The sequence below is a fragment of the Anomaloglossus baeobatrachus genome, chromosome 8, assembly GCF_048569485.1.
Source record: "Anomaloglossus baeobatrachus isolate aAnoBae1 chromosome 8, aAnoBae1.hap1, whole genome shotgun sequence".
Taxonomy (NCBI): Eukaryota; Metazoa; Chordata; class Amphibia; order Anura; family Aromobatidae; genus Anomaloglossus; species Anomaloglossus baeobatrachus.
In genome coordinates, this window is record NC_134360.1 from 245,548,381 (window position 1) to 245,568,852 (window position 20,472).

General features: G+C 49.8%; 1 protein-coding gene across 1 annotated transcript in view; it reads right to left on the bottom strand.

The window, feature by feature from the left end:
• The window catches only part of AKR1A1 (aldo-keto reductase family 1 member A1), a 40,380-nt gene that overhangs the window by 13,114 nt on the left and 6,794 nt on the right, over positions 1 to 20,472 (bottom strand). Inside the window, exons 2-5 of the mRNA XM_075320496.1 lie at positions 13,673 to 13,774; positions 11,452 to 11,571; positions 11,221 to 11,372; positions 173 to 368 (exon numbers count right to left, since the gene is read on the bottom strand). Coding sequence (XP_075176611.1) covers positions 173 to 368; positions 11,221 to 11,372; positions 11,452 to 11,571; positions 13,673 to 13,762 — 558 coding nt within the window. The 5' untranslated portion in view covers positions 13,763 to 13,774. The remainder of the gene's footprint in view (positions 1 to 172; positions 369 to 11,220; positions 11,373 to 11,451; positions 11,572 to 13,672; positions 13,775 to 20,472) is intronic.

Sequence of the window (20,472 nt, forward strand, 5' to 3'; positions counted from 1 at the left end):
CGTGAGGTGAGGGCCACACAGCAGACACGGATCCCCCCTGCTGGACCACCACCCGGGGCCACGTGAGACCTCACCAGCTTCATACCTGCAGCACAGCCGGCTTCACAGCAGACACGGATCCCCCCTGCTGGACCACCACCCGGGGCCACGTGAGACCTCACCAGCTTCATACCTGCAGCACAGCCGGCTTCACAGCAGCCACGCTCAGGACGTCCTCAATCTGCCTCTTGTTGAAGTTGGACAGGCCGATGGCTTTGGTCAGACCCTTCGCCACCAGCTTCTCCATGGCCATCCACGTGTCTTTGTAGTCGATGTAGTCATATTGCAGCGAGCCGTCTGGGTTCTGTGGAAAGATATTATCTCCCCTCCTGAAGCAAAGGAGATGATGATGATGTGGAGGAAGATTACTGGATTCGATGACAAGTGCTGCAATACCCCTGACCTGCACATATATTACCGCCAGACAGTGCAGCACATCCACCCTCCATATATTACCTCCAGACAGTGCAGCACATCCACCCTCCATATATTACCTCCAGACAGTGCAGCACATCCACCCTCCATATATTACCTCCAGACAATGCAGCACATCCATCCTCCATATATTACCTCCAGACAGTGCAGCACATCCATCCTCCATATATTACCTCCAGACAGTGCAGTACATCCACCCTCCATATATTACCTCCAGACAATGCAGCACATCCATCCTCCATATATTACCTCCAGACAGTGCAGCACATCCACCCTCCATATATTACCTCCAGACAGTGCAGCACATCCACCCTCCATATATTACCTCCAGACAGTGCAGCACATCCACCCTCCATATATTACCTCCAGACAGTGCAGCACATCCACCCTCCATATATTACCTCCAGACAGTGCAGCACATCCACCCTCCATATATTACCTCCAGACAGTGCAGCACATCCACCCTCCATATATTACCTCCAGACAGTGCAACACATCCACCCTCCATATATTACCTCCAGACAATGCAGCACATCCACCCTCCATATATTACCTCCAGACAGTGCAGCACATCCATCCTCCATATATTACCTCCAGACAGTGCAGCACATCCATCCTCCATATATTACCTCCAGACAGTGCAGCACATCCACCCTCCATATATTACCTCCAGACAGTGCAGCACATCCACCCTCCATATATTACCTCCAGACAGTGCAGCACATCCATCCTCCATATATTACCTCCAGACAGTGCAGCACATCCATCCTCCATATATTACCTCCAGACAGTGCAGCACATCCACCCTCCATATATTACCTCCAGACAGTGCAACACATCCACCCTCCATATATTACCTCCAGACAGTGCAGCACATCCACCCTCCATATATTACCTCCAGACAGTGCAGCACATCCACCCTCCATATATTACCTCCAGACAGTGCAGCACATCCACCCTCCATATATTACCTCCAGACAGTGCAGCACATCCATCCTCCATATATTACCTCCAGACAGTGCAGCACATCCATCCTCCATATATTACCTCCAGACAATGCAGCACATCCACCCTCCATATATTACCTCCAGACAGTGCAGCACATCCACCCTCCATATATTACCTCCAGACAGTGCAGCACATCCACCCTCCATATATTACCTCCAGACAGTGCAGCACATCCACCCTCCATATATTACCTCCAGACAGTGCAGCACATCCACCCTCCATATATTACCTCCAGACAGTGCAGCACATCCATCCTCCATATATTACCTCCAGACAGTGCAGCACATCCATCCTCCATATATTACCTCCAGACAGTGCAGCACATCCACCCTCCATATATTACCTCCAGACAGTGCAGCACATCCATCCTCCATATATTACCTCCAGACAGTGCAGCACATCCATCCTCCATATATTACCTCCAGACAGTGCAGCACATCCACCCTCCATATATTACCTCCAGACAGTGCAGCACATCCACCCTCCATATATTACCTCCAGACAGTGCAGCACATCCACCCTCCATATATTACCTCCAGACAGTGCAGCACATCCATCCTCCATATATTACCTCCAGACAGTGCAGCACATCCATCCTCCATATATTACCTCCAGACAGTGCAGCACATCCACCCTCCATATATTACCTCCAGACAGTGCAGCACATCCACCCTCCATATATTACCTCCAGACAGTGCAGCACATCCACCCTCCATATATTACCTCCAGACAATGCAGCACATCCACCCTCCATATATTACCTCCAGACAGTGCAGCACATCCACCCTCCATATATTACCTCCAGACAGTGCAGCACATCCACCCTCCATATATTACCTCCAGACAGTGCAGCACATCCATCCTCCATATATTACCTCCAGACAGTGCAGCACATCCACCCTCCATATATTACCTCCAGACAGTGCAGCACATCCACCCTCCATATATTACCTCCAGACAGTGCAGCACATCCACCCTCCATATATTACCTCCAGACAGTGCAGCACATCCACCCTCCATATATTACCTCCAGACAATGCAGCACATCCCCCCTCCATATATTACCTCCAGACAGTGCAGCACATCCACCCTCCATATATTACCTCCAGACAGTGCAGCACATCCACCCTCCATATATTACCTCCAGACAGTGCAGCACATCCATCCTCCATATATTACCTCCAGACAATGCAGCACATCCCCCCTCCATATATTACCTCCAGACAGTGCAGCACATCCACCCTCCATATATTACCTCCAGACAGTGCAGCACATCCACCCTCCATATATTACCTCCAGACAGTGCAGCACATCCATCCTCCATATATTACCGCCAGACAGTGCAGCACATCCACCCTCCATATATTACCTCCAGACAGTGCAGCACATCCACCCTCCATATATTACCTCCAGACAGTGCAGCACATCCATCCTCCATATATTACCTCCAGACAGTGCAGCACATCCACCCTCCATATATTACCTCCAGACAGTGCAGCACATCCACCCTCCATATATTACCTCCAGACAGTGCAGCACATCCATCCTCCATATATTACCTCCAGACAGTGCAGCACATCCACCCTCCATATATTACCTCCAGACAGTGCAGCACATCCACCCTCCATATATTACCTCCAGACAGTGCAGCACATCCACCCTCCATATATTACCTCCAGACAGTGCAGCACATCCATCCTCCATATATTACCGCCAGACAGTGCAGAACATCCATCCTCCATATATTACCTCCAGACAGTGCAGCACATCCACCCTCCATATATTACCTCCAGACAGTGCAGCACATCCATCCTCCATATATTACCGCCAGACAGTGCAGCACATCCATCCTCCATATATTACCTCCAGACAGTGCAGAACATCCATCCTCCATATATTACCTCCAGACACTGCAGCACATCCACCCTCCATATATTACCTCCAGACAGTGCAGCACATCCACCCTCCATATATTACCGCCAGACAGTGCAGAACATCCATCCTCCATATATTACCTCCAGACAGTGCAGCACATCCATCCTCCATATATTACCTCCAGACAGTGCAGCACATCCATCCTCCATATATTACCTCCAGACAGTGCAGCACATCCACCCTCCATATATTACCGCCAGACAGTGCAGCACATCCACCCTCCATATATTACCTCCAGACAGTGCAGCACATCCACCCTCCATATATTACCTCCAGACAGTGCAGCTCATCCACCCTCCATATATTACCGCCAGACGGTGCAGCACATCCACCCTCCATATATTACCGCCAGACAGTGCAGCACATCAACCCTCCATATATTACCTCCAGACAGTGCAGCACATCCACCCTCCATATATTACCTCCAGACAATGCAGCACATCCACCCTCCATATATTACCTCCAGACAGTGCAGCACATCCATCCTCCATATATTACCTCCAGACAGTGCAGTACATCCACCCTCCATATATTACCTCCAGACAGTGCAGCACATCCATCCTCCATATATTACCTCCAGACAGTGCAGCACATCCATCCTCCATATATTACCTCCAGACAGTGCATCACATCCACCCTCCATATATTACCTCCAGACAGTGCAGAACATCCATCCTCCATATATTACCTCCAGACAGTGCAGCACATCCACCCTCCATATATTACCTCCAGACAGTGCAGCACATCCACCCTCCATATATTACCGCCAGACAGTGCAGAACATCCATCCTCCATATATTACCTCCAGACAGTGCAGCACATCTATCCTCCATATATTACCTCCAGACAGTGCAGCACATCCACCCTCCATATATTACCTCCAGACAGTGCAGCACATCCACCCTCCATATATTACCTCCAGACAGTGCAGCACATCCATCCTCCATATATTACCTCCAGACAGTGCAGCACATCCATCCTCCATATATTACCTCCAGACAGTGCAGCACATCCACCCTCCATATATTACCTCCAGACAGTGCAGCACATCCACACTCCATATATTACCTCCAGACAGTGCAGCACATCCATCCTCCATATATTACCTCCAGACAGTGCAGCACATCCACCCTCCATATATTACCGCCAGACAGTGCAGCACATCCATCCTCCATATATTACCTCCAGACAGTGCAGAACATCCATCCTCCATATATTACCTCCAGACACTGCAGCACATCCACCCTCCATATATTACCTCCAGACAGTGCAGCACATCCACCCTCCATATATTACCGCCAGACAGTGCAGAACATCCATCCTCCATATATTACCTCCAGACAGTGCAGCACATCCATCCTCCATATATTACCTCCAGACAGTGCAGCACATCCATCCTCCATATATTACCTCCAGACAGTGCAGCACATCCACCCTCCATATATTACCGCCAGACAGTGCAGCACATCCACCCTCCATATATTACCTCCAGACAGTGCAGCACATCCACCCTCCATATATTACCTCCAGACAGTGCAGCTCATCCACCCTCCATATATTACCGCCAGACGGTGCAGCACATCCACCCTCCATATATTACCGCCAGACAGTGCAGCACATCAACCCTCCATATATTACCTCCAGACAGTGCAGCACATCCACCCTCCATATATTACCTCCAGACAATGCAGCACATCCACCCTCCATATATTACCTCCAGACAGTGCAGCACATCCATCCTCCATATATTACCTCCAGACAGTGCAGTACATCCACCCTCCATATATTACCTCCAGACAGTGCAGCACATCCATCCTCCATATATTACCTCCAGACAGTGCAGCACATCCATCCTCCATATATTACCTCCAGACAGTGCATCACATCCACCCTCCATATATTACCTCCAGACAGTGCAGAACATCCATCCTCCATATATTACCTCCAGACAGTGCAGCACATCCACCCTCCATATATTACCTCCAGACAGTGCAGCACATCCACCCTCCATATATTACCGCCAGACAGTGCAGAACATCCATCCTCCATATATTACCTCCAGACAGTGCAGCACATCTATCCTCCATATATTACCTCCAGACAGTGCAGCACATCCACCCTCCATATATTACCTCCAGACAGTGCAGCACATCCACCCTCCATATATTACCTCCAGACAGTGCAGCACATCCATCCTCCATATATTACCTCCAGACAGTGCAGCACATCCATCCTCCATATATTACCTCCAGACAGTGCAGCACATCCACCCTCCATATATTACCTCCAGACAGTGCAGCACATCCACACTCCATATATTACCTCCAGACAGTGCAGCACATCTATCCTCCATATATTACCTCCAGAGAGTGCAGCACATCCACCCTCCATATATTACCTCCAGACAGTGCAGCACATCCACCCTCCATATATTACCTCCAGACAGTGCAGCACATCCACCCTCCATATATTACCTCCAGACAGTGCAGCACATCCATCCTCCATATATTACCTCCAGACAGTGCAGCACATCCATCCTCCATATATTACCTCCAGACAGTGCAGCACATCCATCCTCCATATATTACTTCCAGACAGTGCAGTACATCCACCCTCCATATATTACTTCCAGACAATGCAGCACATCCACCCTCCATATATTACCTCCAGACAGTGCAGCACATCCACCCTCCATATATTACCTCCAGACAGTGCAGCACATCCATCCTCCATATATTACCTCCAGACAATGCAGCACATCCATCCTCCATATATTACCTCCAGACAGTGCAGCACATCCATCCTCCATATATTACCTCCAGACAGTGCAGCACATCCATCCTCCATATATTACCTCCAGACAGTGCAGCACATCCATCCTCCATATATTACTTCCAGACAGTGCAGTACATCCACCCTCCATATATTACTTCCAGACAATGCAGCACATCCACCCTCCATATATTACCTCCAGACAGTGCAGCACATCCACCCTCCATATATTACCTCCAGACAGTGCAGCACATCCACCCTCCATATATTACCTCCAGACAGTGCAGCACATCCACCCTCCATATATTACCTCCAGACAGTGCAGCACATCCACCCTCCATATATTACCGCCAGAAAGTGCAGAACATCCATCCTCCATATATTACCTCCAGACAGTGCAGCACATCCACCCTCCATATATTACCTCCAGACAGTGCAGCACATCCATCCTTCATATATTACCTCCAGACAGTGCAGCACATCCATCCTCCATATATTACCTCCAGACAGTGCAGTACATCCACCCTCCATATATTACCTCCAGACAATGCAGCACATCCATCCTCCATATATTACCTCCAGACAGTGCAGCACATCCATCCTCCATATATTACCTCCAGACAGTGCAGCACATCCACCCTCCATATATTACCTCCAGACAGTGCAGCACATCCATCCTCCATATATTACCTCCAGACAGTGCAGCACATCCATCCTCCATATATTACCTCCAGACAGTGCAGCTCATCCATCCTCCATATATTACCTCCAGACAGTGCAGCACATCCACCCTCCATATATTACCTCCAGACAGTGCAGCACATCCATCCTCCATATATTACCGCCAGACAATGCAGCACATCCACCCTCCATATATTACCGCCAGACAGTGCAGAACATCCATCCTCCATATATTACCTCCAGACAATGCAGCACATCCATCCTCCATATATTACCTCCAGACAGTGCAGCACATCCATCCTCCATATATTACCTCCAGACAGTGCAGCACATCCACCCTCCATATATTACCTCCAGACAGTGCAGCACATCCACCCTCCATATATTACCTCCAGACAGTGCAGCACATCCATCCTCCATATATTACCTCCAGACAGTGCAGCACATCCACCCTCCATATATTACCGCCAGACAGTGCAGAACATCCATCCTCCATATATTACCTCCAGACAATGCAGCACATCCATCATCCACACCAAACATCTGACACCCCCAAGCAAGCCATTCTCACTCGTCTGTCCATCCATTATACACATCCTGTCCAGTTATAACGAGGCCAAACAAGGCATCCTTTACCCCTAGCTAATGTATTCATCCTCTACCCCCAACGTATCCATTCTCCACCACATCCATCGATCCGCCACAATGTGTTCATCTACTCCACGGGTGGGGAACCTCCGGCCCGCGGGCCGTATACGGCCCGTGACGACTTTTTATGCGGCCCCAGGGCACATTCCCGGGGACCATTGTGCTTTGGTGGCAGCCGCGCTTTTCCCGGCTGCCGGCCCTTTAAATCCCACTGCCTGATGCCCTGTGGGTAGATGCTAGAATGTACGGGCTCTCTCCAGATCCTGACTTCCAGGACCTGACTGCAGCCCATACATTCTAGGCTTATCCCCGGCCTGTGTGCTCTGGTGGGCGGGTAAGCAGCACGCTGCGATAAAGTCACACAGAAGAGCTGCAGCAGGTTTACCAGCCTCCCGGACCTGCTGTGTGTGTGTGTGACTCTCCCTCCCCCTCACTGCGAGTACTCAACCCATCGCTGCCCCCCCCCCCCGCTCAGTGCTGTGTACCCCCTCGTACTGTGTGTACCCCCCAATGCTGTATGTACCCCCCAATGCTGTGTACCCAGTCATGCTGTATGTACCCCCTCATGCTGTATGTACCCCCTAGTGCAGTGTGTACCCCCTAGTGCAGTGTGTACCCCCTAGTGCAGTGTGTACCCCCTAGTGCAGTGTGTACCCCCTAGTGCAGTGTGTACCCCCTGGTGCTGTGTGTACCCCCTGGTGCTGTGTGTACCCCCTGGTGCTTTGTGTACCCCCTGGTGCTGTGTGTACCCCCTGGGTGCTGTGTGTACCCCCTAGTGCAGTGTGTACCCCCTAGTGCAGTGTGTACCCCCTCATGCTGTATGTACCCCCTAGTGCAGTGTGTACCCCCTAGTGCAGTGTGTACCCCCTAGTGCAGTGTGTACCCCCTAGTGCAGTGTGTACCATCTAGTGCAGTGTGTACCATCTAGTGCAGTGTGTACCATCTAGTGCAGTGTGTACCCCCTAGTGCAGTGTGTACCCCCTAGTGCAGTGTGTACCATCTAGTGCTGTGTGTACCCCCTGGTGCTGTGTGTACCCCCTGGTGCTGTGTGTACCCCCTAGTGCAGTGTGTACCCCCTAGTGCAGTGTGTACCCCCTAGTGCAGTGTGTACCCCCTAGTGCAGTGTGTACCATCTAGTGCAGTGTGTACCCCCTAGTGCTGTGTGTACCCCCTAGTGCTGTGTGTACCATCTAGTGCTGTGTGTACCCCTTGGTGCTGTGTGTACCCCTTGGTGCTGTGTGTACCCCCTGGTGCTGTGTGTACCCCCTGGTGCTGTGTGTACCCCCTGGTGCTGTGTGTACCCCCTGGGTGATGTCCCCCCCCACCAGTGCTGTCCGCACCACCTAATGCTGTCCATGCTGCCACCAGTGCTGTCCATGCCACGGTGAGTGCTGTCTGTTCCCCCCTTATGCTGTCCATGCTCCCCAGTGCTGTGTGCCACCCCTCAGTGCTCTTAACTCGCTACTGCTGTCTGTACCCTCCCACTACTTTCTATGCTCCCCAGTCCGTGCTCTCCTGTTGATGTCTATGTTCCCCCAGACCTGTCTGTCATCCTAGTGCTGCCACCCAGTGCAGTCCGTGCTGCCACCCAGTGCAGTCCGTGCTGCCACCCAGTGCAGTCCGTGCTGCCACCCAGTGCAGTCCGTGCTGCCACCCAGTGCAGTCCGTGTCCCCAGTAATGTCTGTGCCACCGCCAGGGCTGTCCATGCCCCCTACTGTCCCCAGCCCCTCCTGTGATGTATATGCCCCAGCCCTTCCTGTGATGTATATGCCCCAGCCCCTCCTGTGATGTATATGCCCCAGCCCCTCCTGTGATGTGTACTCCCAGCCCCTCCTGTGATGTGTACTCCCAGTGTCTCCTGTGATGTGTACTCCCAGTGTCTCCTGTGATGTGTACTCCCAGTGTCTCCTGTGATGTGTACTCCCAGTGTCTCCTGTGATGTGTACTCCCAGTGTCTCCTGTGATGTGTACTCCCAGTGTCTCCTGTGATGTGTACTCCCAGTGTCTCCTGTGATGTGTACTCCCAGTGTCTCCTGTGATGTGTACTCCCAGTGTCTCCTGTGATGTATATGCCCCAGCCCCTCCTGTGATGTGTACTCCCAGTGTCTCCTGTGATTTATGCGCCCCGGCCCCTCCTGTGATGTGTATGCCCCCAGCATCTCCAGACAGAGACAAACCTGGAAAAGCAGCTGTGAGAAACAAGATGATCAATATCACCGAACATCACAATCGCACCAAAGAGAAGCAGCTCCGGCCACCACAATAGGGGTGAGTTAATTAATCGTTTGACCAAATATAGCAGGGTTATTTTTCAGGTTGATAATGTTGTGCGGCCCCCAAAGGTTAGTAGGAAATTCCAAATGGCCCCCGGCAGTAAAAAGGTTCCCCACCCCTGATCTACTCCATCAATCCTTATATCCTAGACAATCATGTCTTCCTACCTCACAGCCATCCATTCATCCCCCACCTCTAACCCATTCATCCAGCCTCTACCCCTAGCCCTTTGATACCTCCTCCCCCTCCAGCCCATTGATCCATCCTCCCCACCCTAGCCTATTGATTCCCCCCCAATCCAATGATCCATCCTCTGCCAGTCCATTTACAGATCCTTCCCCCCAGAAGATTGAACTATCTTCTACCCCTAGTCTAATGAGCCATCCTCCTCCCTTAACCCACTGAACTATCCCCCGCCTCTCCCATTAATCCATCCTCCATCCCTAGTCCATGGATACTTCCTCCACCCCTAGCCCGCTAATCCATCCTCAACCCCTAGCCCATATATACATCCTCCACCCCTAGCCCATATATACATCCTCCACCCCTAGCCCATATATACATCCTCCACCCCTAGCCCATATATACATCCTCCACGCCTAGCCCATTAATCCAACCTCCATCCCTAGCCCATATATACATCCTCCACCCCTAGCCCATTAATCCATTATCCACCTCTGGCCTATGTATACATCCTCCACCCCTAGACTATTAATCCATTATCCACCCCTAGCCCGCTAATCCATCCTCAACCCCTAGCCCATATATACATCCTCCACCCCTAGCCCATATATACATCCTCCACCCCTAGCCCATATATACATCCTCCACCCCTAGCCCATATATACATCCTCCACCCCTAGCCCATATATACATCCTCCGCCCCTATTCCATTAATCCATCCTCCAACCCCAGCCCATTAATCCAACCTCCACCTTTGGCCCATTTATATATTCTGCACCGCTAGCCCATTAATCCACACCCGCCTCCTACCCCCTGGCCCACTGAGCCATCCTCCTCCCCTAACCCATTGATCTAGTTTGCCCCTCTAGCCTATTAATCCATCCTCTACCACTAGCCCATTGTTTCATCCTCGCCCCAACCCATCAATCTCTCCTCCTCCTAGTCCATTCATCCATCCTTTCCTCTACCTCTAGCCTATTGATCCCTCCTCTACCTCTGGCCTATTGATCCCTCCTCTACCTCTAGCCTATTGATCCCTCCTCTACCTCTGGCCTATTGATCCCTCCTCTACCTCTGGCCTATTGATCCCTCCTCTACCTCTGGCCTATTGATCCCTCCTCTACCTCTGGCCTATTGATCCCTCCTCTACCTCTGGCCTATTGATCCCTCCTGCTCCACCCCTAGCCCATCTATCCCTCCTTTACCCCATCCATCTTAACCCCGTAGCCAGCCTATTCCCTTACTTGAAGGAGTACGGCCAGTGCATAAGGTACAGGTCCAGGTAGTCGAGCTGCAGGTCTTTCAGGGTCTTCTTCAGGGCTCCTTCTACATCCTCCGGGTGATGCTTGTTATTCCACAGTTTGGAGGTGACAAATATGTCTTCTCTTTTTAGGCCCTGCAGACAATAGCCAGGATAATAATATTTACTGCATGGAAAAAATATGTCAAGAGACCTGCAAATCTCCAAATGTTACCTGATCAGAGCACAGACTCGCTTTTATGGCTTCTCCAACTTCTGTCTCGTTTCCGTACACAGAGGCGCAGTCTATGTGGCGATATCCAACTCCTAGTGCGTATTTTACTGCGTCTCTCACCTGGAAGCAGGAGAACAGTCAGTAACGCACAGGAAAATGTGGGGTGCTATAGAAGAATATTAGCTCTGAGCACCTCCACTGCAATGCCAGAGATAAAGCTGCTGCTCCCCATCACTGGAGCAATGTTACTTAGTAGACGACTTTACTAACATGAAGGATGTTGGGAAAAAAACAGTAAATATGGTGATGCCTCTGGAGTTCTGAATGCAGTGATGTAGTACATGAACGTCACCACCAGAGGGCGCCAATATAATGACAGCAGAGCAGTTGCTGACTTGGGATCACTACAGTGCGCAGTATGTAACAGCAATATATAGGGAACATCCCGTACACCGGGGACAACGTGACAAGAGAATCCAACCACAAATAAAACACAGATCAGTGCAGTCATCAGTCACATTTGTTTTTTCTAAACATAAAATATATATTTTTTCCTTGATGTAAAAGCATAATTGTGAAATGATCCATCAACGCTGACTGCAAAGGGATAAACGGCAATAAATGATATATTCTTAAGAAAACAATGAAATTGATGGAATACAGAAAAAAATAATAGTCCAGAACCATCCAAAGCCTCAGTTGTCTACTCTCTTTTCATGTCTTATATTTCATTCACATCCAGAGCAGCGGTCACAATTCTGCTGACTAAAAAAAAATAAGGGTCACACAACACACAATAGGGTAAAAGAAGAAAAATGTGAATGCTGACACAGCACAGTCTTCTGTCAATCACCTCTTCTGCAAAATGTAAGGAAGAAACACATGTATTGTATATACACAGTGAGTCCACCAGCAGAATAGTGAGTGCAGCTCTGAAGTATAATACAAGAGGTAACTCAGGATCACTACAGGATCAGTAATGTAATGTATGTACATAGTGACAGCACCAGCAGAATAGTGAGTGCAGCTCTGGAGTATAATACAGGAGGTAACTCAGGATCAGTACAGGATAAGTAATGTAATGTATGTACACAGTGACTGAACCAGCAGAATCGTGAGTGCAGCTCTGGAGTATAATACAGGAGGTAACTCAGGATCACTACAGGATAAGTAATATAATGTATGTACACAGTGACTCGACCAGCAGAATAGTGAGTGCAGCTCTGGAGTATAATACAGAATGTAACTCAGGATAAGTACAGGATAAGTAATGTAATGTTGTGCACAGTGACTGCACCAGCAGAATAGTGAGTGCAGCTCTGGAGTATAATACAGAATGTAACTCAGGATAAGTACAGGATAAGTAATGTAATGTTGTGCACAGTGACTGCACCAGCAGAATAGTGAGTGCAGCTCTGGAGTATAATACAGGATGTAAGTCAGGAGCAGTACAGGATAAGTAATGTAATGTATGTACACAGTGACTGCACCAGCAGAATAGTGAGTGCAGCTCTGGAGTATAATACAGGATGTAACTCAGGATCAGTGCAGGATAAGTAATGTAATGTATGTACACAGTGACTGCACCAGCAGAATAGTGAGTGCAGCTCTGGAGTATAATACAGGATAAGTAATATATGCAGACAGTGAGTGCTGTTAATGGAGATTTATTGTATATGTGATCTGTAAGTGATGAATAAATAAAAGTATTAGTGCCATTGATACAAAGAATAAGGCCTGTTTGTAGTACACCGCAGAACACAGTGCAGAGGACGTATCTGTTGTTTTTTTATTTTGTGCCTCTATAGCACTGGCCGATCCATTGTGATGACCAGATGTGGCCTGTACAGACCCTCAGCATCATACACACGGGACATCATAAGAGGCTTCACTTCAGATCCTATTCACGTTCTCGCTGCGCTCCATTGTGCGCCTGTCGCCGGGATTATTGCCTCTGATCTGCGCTCTGTGCGCTCTGTACTTGGAGCCGACAGCTGCAGTCTGTGAATGAGGACAGGAAACACTTCTCCTGAGATCAAAACAACAGCCCGGAATAATGATCCTGCCGCAAAGTGACAATACCATGAAAGCGACAATCACCTGGAGAGATCCCTACAATCAGCCGATCATTAGACTATGTCCCCCCGCGGGGGGCTCTACTGCGGGGCATACTGGAGAGGGGCAGGTGATTTGCAGCCATTCTCGCTCGTCTAGTCCTTACCTGGCCAGGTGCGCTCTTCCAGGTGCCAAGTCCGATGATCGGTAACTTCTGGCCGGTGTGTAAGGTCTCATATAAAACCGCTGACGCCATGTTCACCTTGTACTGCAGAAAAAGGGAAAGATACCGATATCATGAAGACGATCATATAAAAATGAATACGAGATCCTGGGAAAGCTGGGTGGAAGGCAATATGGCCGCCTGCCTGTATATAAGGAGTGCGTGGTTGTAGCACTGTAAGATCAGACGGATTTGTCATTAAGAATAACCAAGGCAGCTAAAGAACTTGACTCCCGAAATGTCGTGATCTGCACCGCAGCAATGAGTGGTGCATAGAAAGGGTTAAAACGTTCCCTGTATACACATCACATGAGCGTCCAGACCTCACCCGTCACTTCACATTATACTAAATGATGACGCACACGACGCCCTGCGGCGCCCGCTGCCAGTGTGTGGCACGGATGACTCAGGAGACAGCACCTGAGCGGTGTGCCACGCCAGAGACTAGGGCCTTAAAGGGACATTACAACTGCACTCTTTTTACTCATTTTATTTTGCAGTTTAATATAGTCTATTACTCGCTGTTATCAGCCATTTCAGATTGCGAAGAGGCAGCCTGCAGGACAAGTGAATACAGTACAATCTATTGTCCACAGTTATCAGCCACTTCAGGCAGGGAACAGACTGTAGGAGATTTATATACAATCTATTGCTCCCTGATATCAGCTATTTCAGTCCAAGTCCAAGAAGTAAGGGGGACCCAAACACCTCCAAAGCAGGTGGTATTGTGCATTATGATGAGCTGGACCGTATGGGGCCCCTATATTGTGCATTATGATGAGCTGGACCGTATGGGGCCCCTATATTGTGCATTATGATGAGCTGGACCGTATGGGGCCCATATATTGTGCATTATGATGAGCTGGACCGTATGGGGCCCCTATATTGTGCATTATGATGAGCTGGACCGTATGGGGCCCCTATATTGTGCATTATGATGAGCTGGACCGTATGGGGCCCCTATATTGTGCATTATGATGAGCTGGACCGTATGGGGCCCATATATTGTGCATTATGATGAGTTAGGCTACTTTCACACATCCGGTTTTTGCTCTGCGGCACAATACGGCGCTTTGCAGAAAAAACGCAACCGTTTTTTTTGCCGCCGGTTGCGGGTTTTTTTTGCATAGACTTACATTAGTGCCGTATTGTGCCACATGGGCTTGCGTTCGGTCCGGTTTTTGCCGCATGCGGCAGATTTAGCCGATGCCGCGGCCGGATGGAACGTTGCCTGGAACGTTTTTTGCTCCAGCAAAAAAAACCGCATCGCGCCGCATCCGGCCGCTGCGGTGCATTCTTCAATGCATGCCTATGGACGCCGGATGCGGCGCAATGCAGAAAAAAAACGCATCCGGCCGCCGCATGCGGTTTCTTCCACTGCGCATGCTCAGTAGCATGCCGCAACCGGAAAAAAACGGACGGGCCGCATGTAAAAACTTATGCAAAGGATGCGGTGTTTTCGCCGCATCCGTTGCATAGCTTGCACAGCCGGATTGAGCCGCACTCCTCAAACCGGATGTGTGAAAGTAGCCTTATTGGAGTGCACGGGGCCCATACATTGTTCTTGCACACGGCCCCTTTTCTCTCAGTGTCCGCCAGTGTAAGGCCAGTTTCACACATCCTTCTTTTTGCCGGTTTAGAAGATCCGGCGCGCTCCCGTACAGTGAATACAGTACAATGACAGCGCAACAAACGCCAGTCACGTGCTGTCATGTGACCGGCGCATGTGACCCGGAAGTTACAGCGCTGTCATTGTACTGTATTCACTGTACGGGAGCGCGCCGGATCCGCAAAACCGGCAAAAAGAAGGATGTGTGAAACTGGCCTTACCACTACTTTACAGAAATGAGCAAAAAGATTTGCAGGGCCCAGGTCTGCTATCCAATTTATTACTCCATGGCAGCTTTACCCCAGGCCAGTGGAAACGTCTTGTAATGATTACTAGGCTGCCTCCAAGTCACTGGGCCTCATGTGACGTCATGATGAGCCACATTGAATATCAGACGCTCCTTTTATAAGAAGTCAGCACTATCAAAGGCATTGGGCAGAGAGTGTTACTGGCCCTTTAAAAAAAAAAAAGGAGGGCATCAGTGATGTGCTCCTTTGGTCTACATTTCCCATCATGCTCAGCTAACCGGTGTCCACCCTGGCGTGCTGCAGTCCATTGCACAACTGCTTTTGGCCACAAGTTCTCAGTTTTTTCCTCATTTCTGCTTCTTCCATGCAAATTACTGAGTGCACTCGAGGACTACATGAGGCGGCTAGTATTGCATTATGGGGGAATGTGCGCCAAAAAACCCCCATAGATTGGCGACATGCGCACGCTGCGTTTTTTGTCGTGTTTTTGCTGCGTTTTTTGATGCAGTTTTGTTGTCAGAACTTTCTGACATTTGACTTCCCAGCAAAGTCTATGAGAAGTCAGATTTGCTGCGCACGCTGCAGTTTATTTGTCAGCGTTTTTTTTGTCAAAAGTTTGTGACAAAAAAATGCAGCCTGTTCATTCTTCCTGCGTTTTTGTCAACATTTGTCACTCATTGAAGTCAATGAGGGCATCAAAAACGCAAGATGCATGCTATCAAATTGGTGCATTTTGCATGCGTTTTACCTGCGGTTTTGTCAACAAAAACGCAGCTCACCAACTTAGTTCCAGAAAGACAAGGTCAATGCTGGAGTGATTTTGACATTCCAGTGTATGTGTGTCGTGTCCGTGTGCCGGTGCCGTGTCAGTGTCAGTATGGTGCCCATGACAGTGTGGTGCCCGTACCCGTGTCCGTCAGTGTCGGGCCTCTGCCACACTTCTGCAAAAAAAACGTACATGTCTCACGTTCTGTTTTTCGGGTCCGTGTTCCGTTTTTTATTCCCCCGGTACGTGTGACATCCGTGTGATGGCGTATGCTCGCCGTGTGGGCGCGTGATGGCGTATGCTCGCCGTGTGGGCGTGTGATGGCGTATGCTCGCCGTGTGGGCGTGTGATGGCGTATGCTCGCCGTGTGGGCGTGTGATGGCGTATGCTCGCCGTGTGGGCGTGTGATGGCGTATGCTTGCCGTGTGGGAGCGTGATGGCGTATGCTCGCCGTGTGGGCGCGTGATGGCGTATGCTCGCCGTGTGGGCGTGTGATGGCGTATGCTCGCCGTGTGGGCGTGTGATGGCGTATGCTCGCCGTGTGGGCGTGTGATGGCGTATGCTCACCGTGTGGGCGTGTGATGGCGTATGCTTGCCGTGTGGGAGCGTGATGGCGTATGCTCGCCGTGTGGGCGTGTGATGGCGTATGCTTGCCGTGTGGGAGCGTGATGGCGTATGCTCGCCGTGTGGGCGTGTGATGGCGTATGCTCGCCGTGTGGGCGTGTGATGGCGTATGCTCGCCGTGTGGGCGTGTGATGGCGTATGCTTGCCGTGTGGGCGTGTGAAATGTCTGTGTATGCGTGAGATACGTACATGTAATGTCCGTGTGGTGTCCGTTTGAAATGATCTGTGTGTGTTGAACAATGTCGTTGCTACATTCCCGCTTACAGCAGACACAGACAGAGACGCTCGATGAGAATGAACTCGGATGACCTTCACCCGACTTCATTGTCATACCGCGGCTCTGTCTGTGTGTGGCGTCCTGATTAGCGGTCACCCGTGAAGGACTCACCGGTGACCGATAATCCCCTGAGTGACTGAAGTTAGCGGCGTGATTATCGCTGCCGTCACTCAGGCTACCCGCGGCTAGCTGGAGTCCTCCACCTGAGACCGCAACTCACATGTGACTTCATTGCAGATCGCTCAGCTCACTTCAGTCACTTGGGCGACTTGCTGTCACAGTTGGAGAATCCAGCGGTGTCCACGAGTAACCTGAGTGACGTCATCGCTGATCGCGCGGCTCACCTCAGTTGCTGCGTGGAGCTGACAGAGAGCGGTCATGTTATGTGGCCGCTCCTGTCACCTTCATGTAGCAGAGCTGAGAGCGTCGTGGGACCTCCGTGGATTACGTCGGACCTGGAGGGGTATTTGTGGATTAATAAATTGGTGAAAGAGGGTTTTTGTTTTTTTTTTTTATTTTTCCAAATAAAGGATTTTTTGGATGTGTGTGTTTATTTTCTTTAACTTACAGGTCAATCAAGGAAGGTATCTCGGGGAGACGCCTGCCATGATTAACCACTTATTACCTTGATTGCCAACGCACCAGGGCAATTCGGGATGAACTGGGTAGAGTCCCGGAACTGTCACATCTAATGGATGCGGCAATTCCGGGCGGCTGCTGGCTGATATTGTTAGGCTGGGAGGCTCCCCATAACATGGGGCTCCCCATCCTGAGAATACCACCCTCCATCCATGTGGCTTTACCCTGGCTAGTATCAAAATTGTTTTTTTAAATTATTTATTTATTTATTATACTGCACGATATAGACATGCCCACCAGCGGCTGTGTTTGGTTGCAGTGAGACAGCTGTCACTCAGCGTGGGGGCGTGTCTGCCTGCAACCAATCATAGGCGCTAGTGGGCGGGGGAAGCAGTGAATACGAGATTGAACAATGAGCGGCCGGCAGTTTCAAAATATTAATACCCGCCATAGGTTTTTAACAGCTGTGCAGCGCCGCGCTGGTGATCGGGGATCGGTGAGAATGCGAGAGGGGGAGAGACCGACCGATGGACAGAGAGAGGGACCATCTGACGGAGAAAGATACAGACCGACCGACAGAGGGAGATTGACCGACATTGCTTCCAGAATTAAATTAAATAACGCACACGGACGTAGGTACGGGTAGTACACTGACATGCTACGTGTCACATACGTGCAGACACGGACCCATTGACTTTAGCGGGTCCTTGCCTGCGTGATGCCGGAGAAAAACGGACATGTTGAGCGTGTTGGAAAACGCACACACGTTCAAACGACACGGACACACGTTCCGTGTGGTTTTAAGTGTGTGTGCCTGTTACCATAGGGTAACATTGGTGTACGTGTCTCCGTGCCGCCGGTACGTTCAAAAACGTACCAAACACGTACCGGCGGCACGGATGTTTGTCGGAGGCCTCAGTGTCGGTGCTGTGTCAGTGTGGTGCCCATGAGTGTTGGTGCCGTGTCAGTGTCGGTGCTTTGTCAGTGTCAGTGTGGTGCCGTGAGTGTCAGTGCCGTGTCGGTGTCTCGGTCTCTCTTGCGCTCTCTCTCTCGTTCTCCCCAAGCAGAACATACTCACCGAGCACCGAGCTGTCACACTGCTCCCCCGCCTCTCATCTTCTTGCCGACCCGCTCATTAGCCTCATACATATTGACTCCTCCCCGTCTGTGATTGGTTGCAGTCAAAGGAGCCCTCATGCTGAGTGACAGCTGTCTGCCTGCAACAAATCACAGCCGCCGGTGGGCGTGTCTAAATCGTACAGCGTTGAAGAGAGTCGTTCTATCAGCGGTGGAGTCCTCCAGCTGTCACAGCAAACCCCCCGAGTGACTGAATTGAGCAACGGGATCGGCGGTGCCGTCACTTAGGTGTTTGCTGTCATAGCTCGAGTCCTCCACCTGTGAGCGCACATCAGGCCACAACTGAAGTGAGCCGCAGCTGGAGGACTCACATGAGTGACGGCACGGCCGAACGCGAGGCTCACTTCAGTAGCGGCCTGAACCTCAGTGAACCCGGCCGTGACGTCATTGCTGCGACACCCGCCGTACTGCGGGACCCGTAGCTGTAACGTCAGGGGTTTACCCTAGTTTATTCTGATCGCTGCGGCTCTGTCCACACTCACAGCTGGCAGCTATGCTGTCTGGCCGCTAGCTGTGACAGGACAGGGATGTAGCAGAGCTGGAAGCGTCGTGGGACCTCGTGTGGATTACTTTGGACCTGGAAGGGCGTTTTGGGGGTTAATAAAGTGGTGAAAGAGGGTGGCTTTTTATTTTATTTCAAATAAAGGATTTTCTTGGCTGTGATTATTTACTTTCACTTACACATTAGTGATGTGGGGTGTCTCATAGACGCATGACATCACTAACCTAGGGCTTAGTGGCAGCTATGGGCTGCTGCCATTAACTCCTTATTACCCCGATTGCCACCACACCAGGGCAACGGGAAGAGCCGGGTCCAGCGCCAGAATTGGTGCATCTTATGGATGTGCCACTTCTGGGACGGCTGTGGGCTGCTATTGTTAGGCTGGAAAGGGCCAAATAACAATGGCCCTTCCTACCCTAATAATATCAGCCTTCAGTTGTCTGCTGCACCTTGGGTGGTATTAGAAAAATGTGGGGATCCCACGTCATTTTTTTTTTTTTTTTTTTAATAAATCAAATAATTAAAAAAAAAAATGTGGGATCCCCTCTATTTTTCATAACCAGCCAAGGTACAGCAGAGAGCTGAGGGTTGCAGCCTGCAGCTGCTGCTATTCCTGTAAGCTATTGTTATTTTTTTTCTATGTATTCTTTCTGTTCTTTCTTATTATCTAATCTATATGTTCTTATTATCTATCTATCTATCTATCTATCTAGCTAATCTTTCTGTTTTTTCTATCTATCATCTATTCTAGCTACCTATTCATTATCCTTTCCTATCATATTTTGTTTCTCCTTTAAAAAAATGCAATGACAAAAACACACCAAAAACGCACCTACATCACAAGCGTTTTTTGGGACATTTCCAGGCTCTCTCTGACAAGGTGCAGTTTTGGTTGCAGTTTGTGTGCAGAACAAACTGCAGCGTGTGCATGTAGCCTTACAGCTCTCCCAGGAAATCCTACAGTATAGCCTTTAAAATAAAAAAAATCTTTATTTTGATAT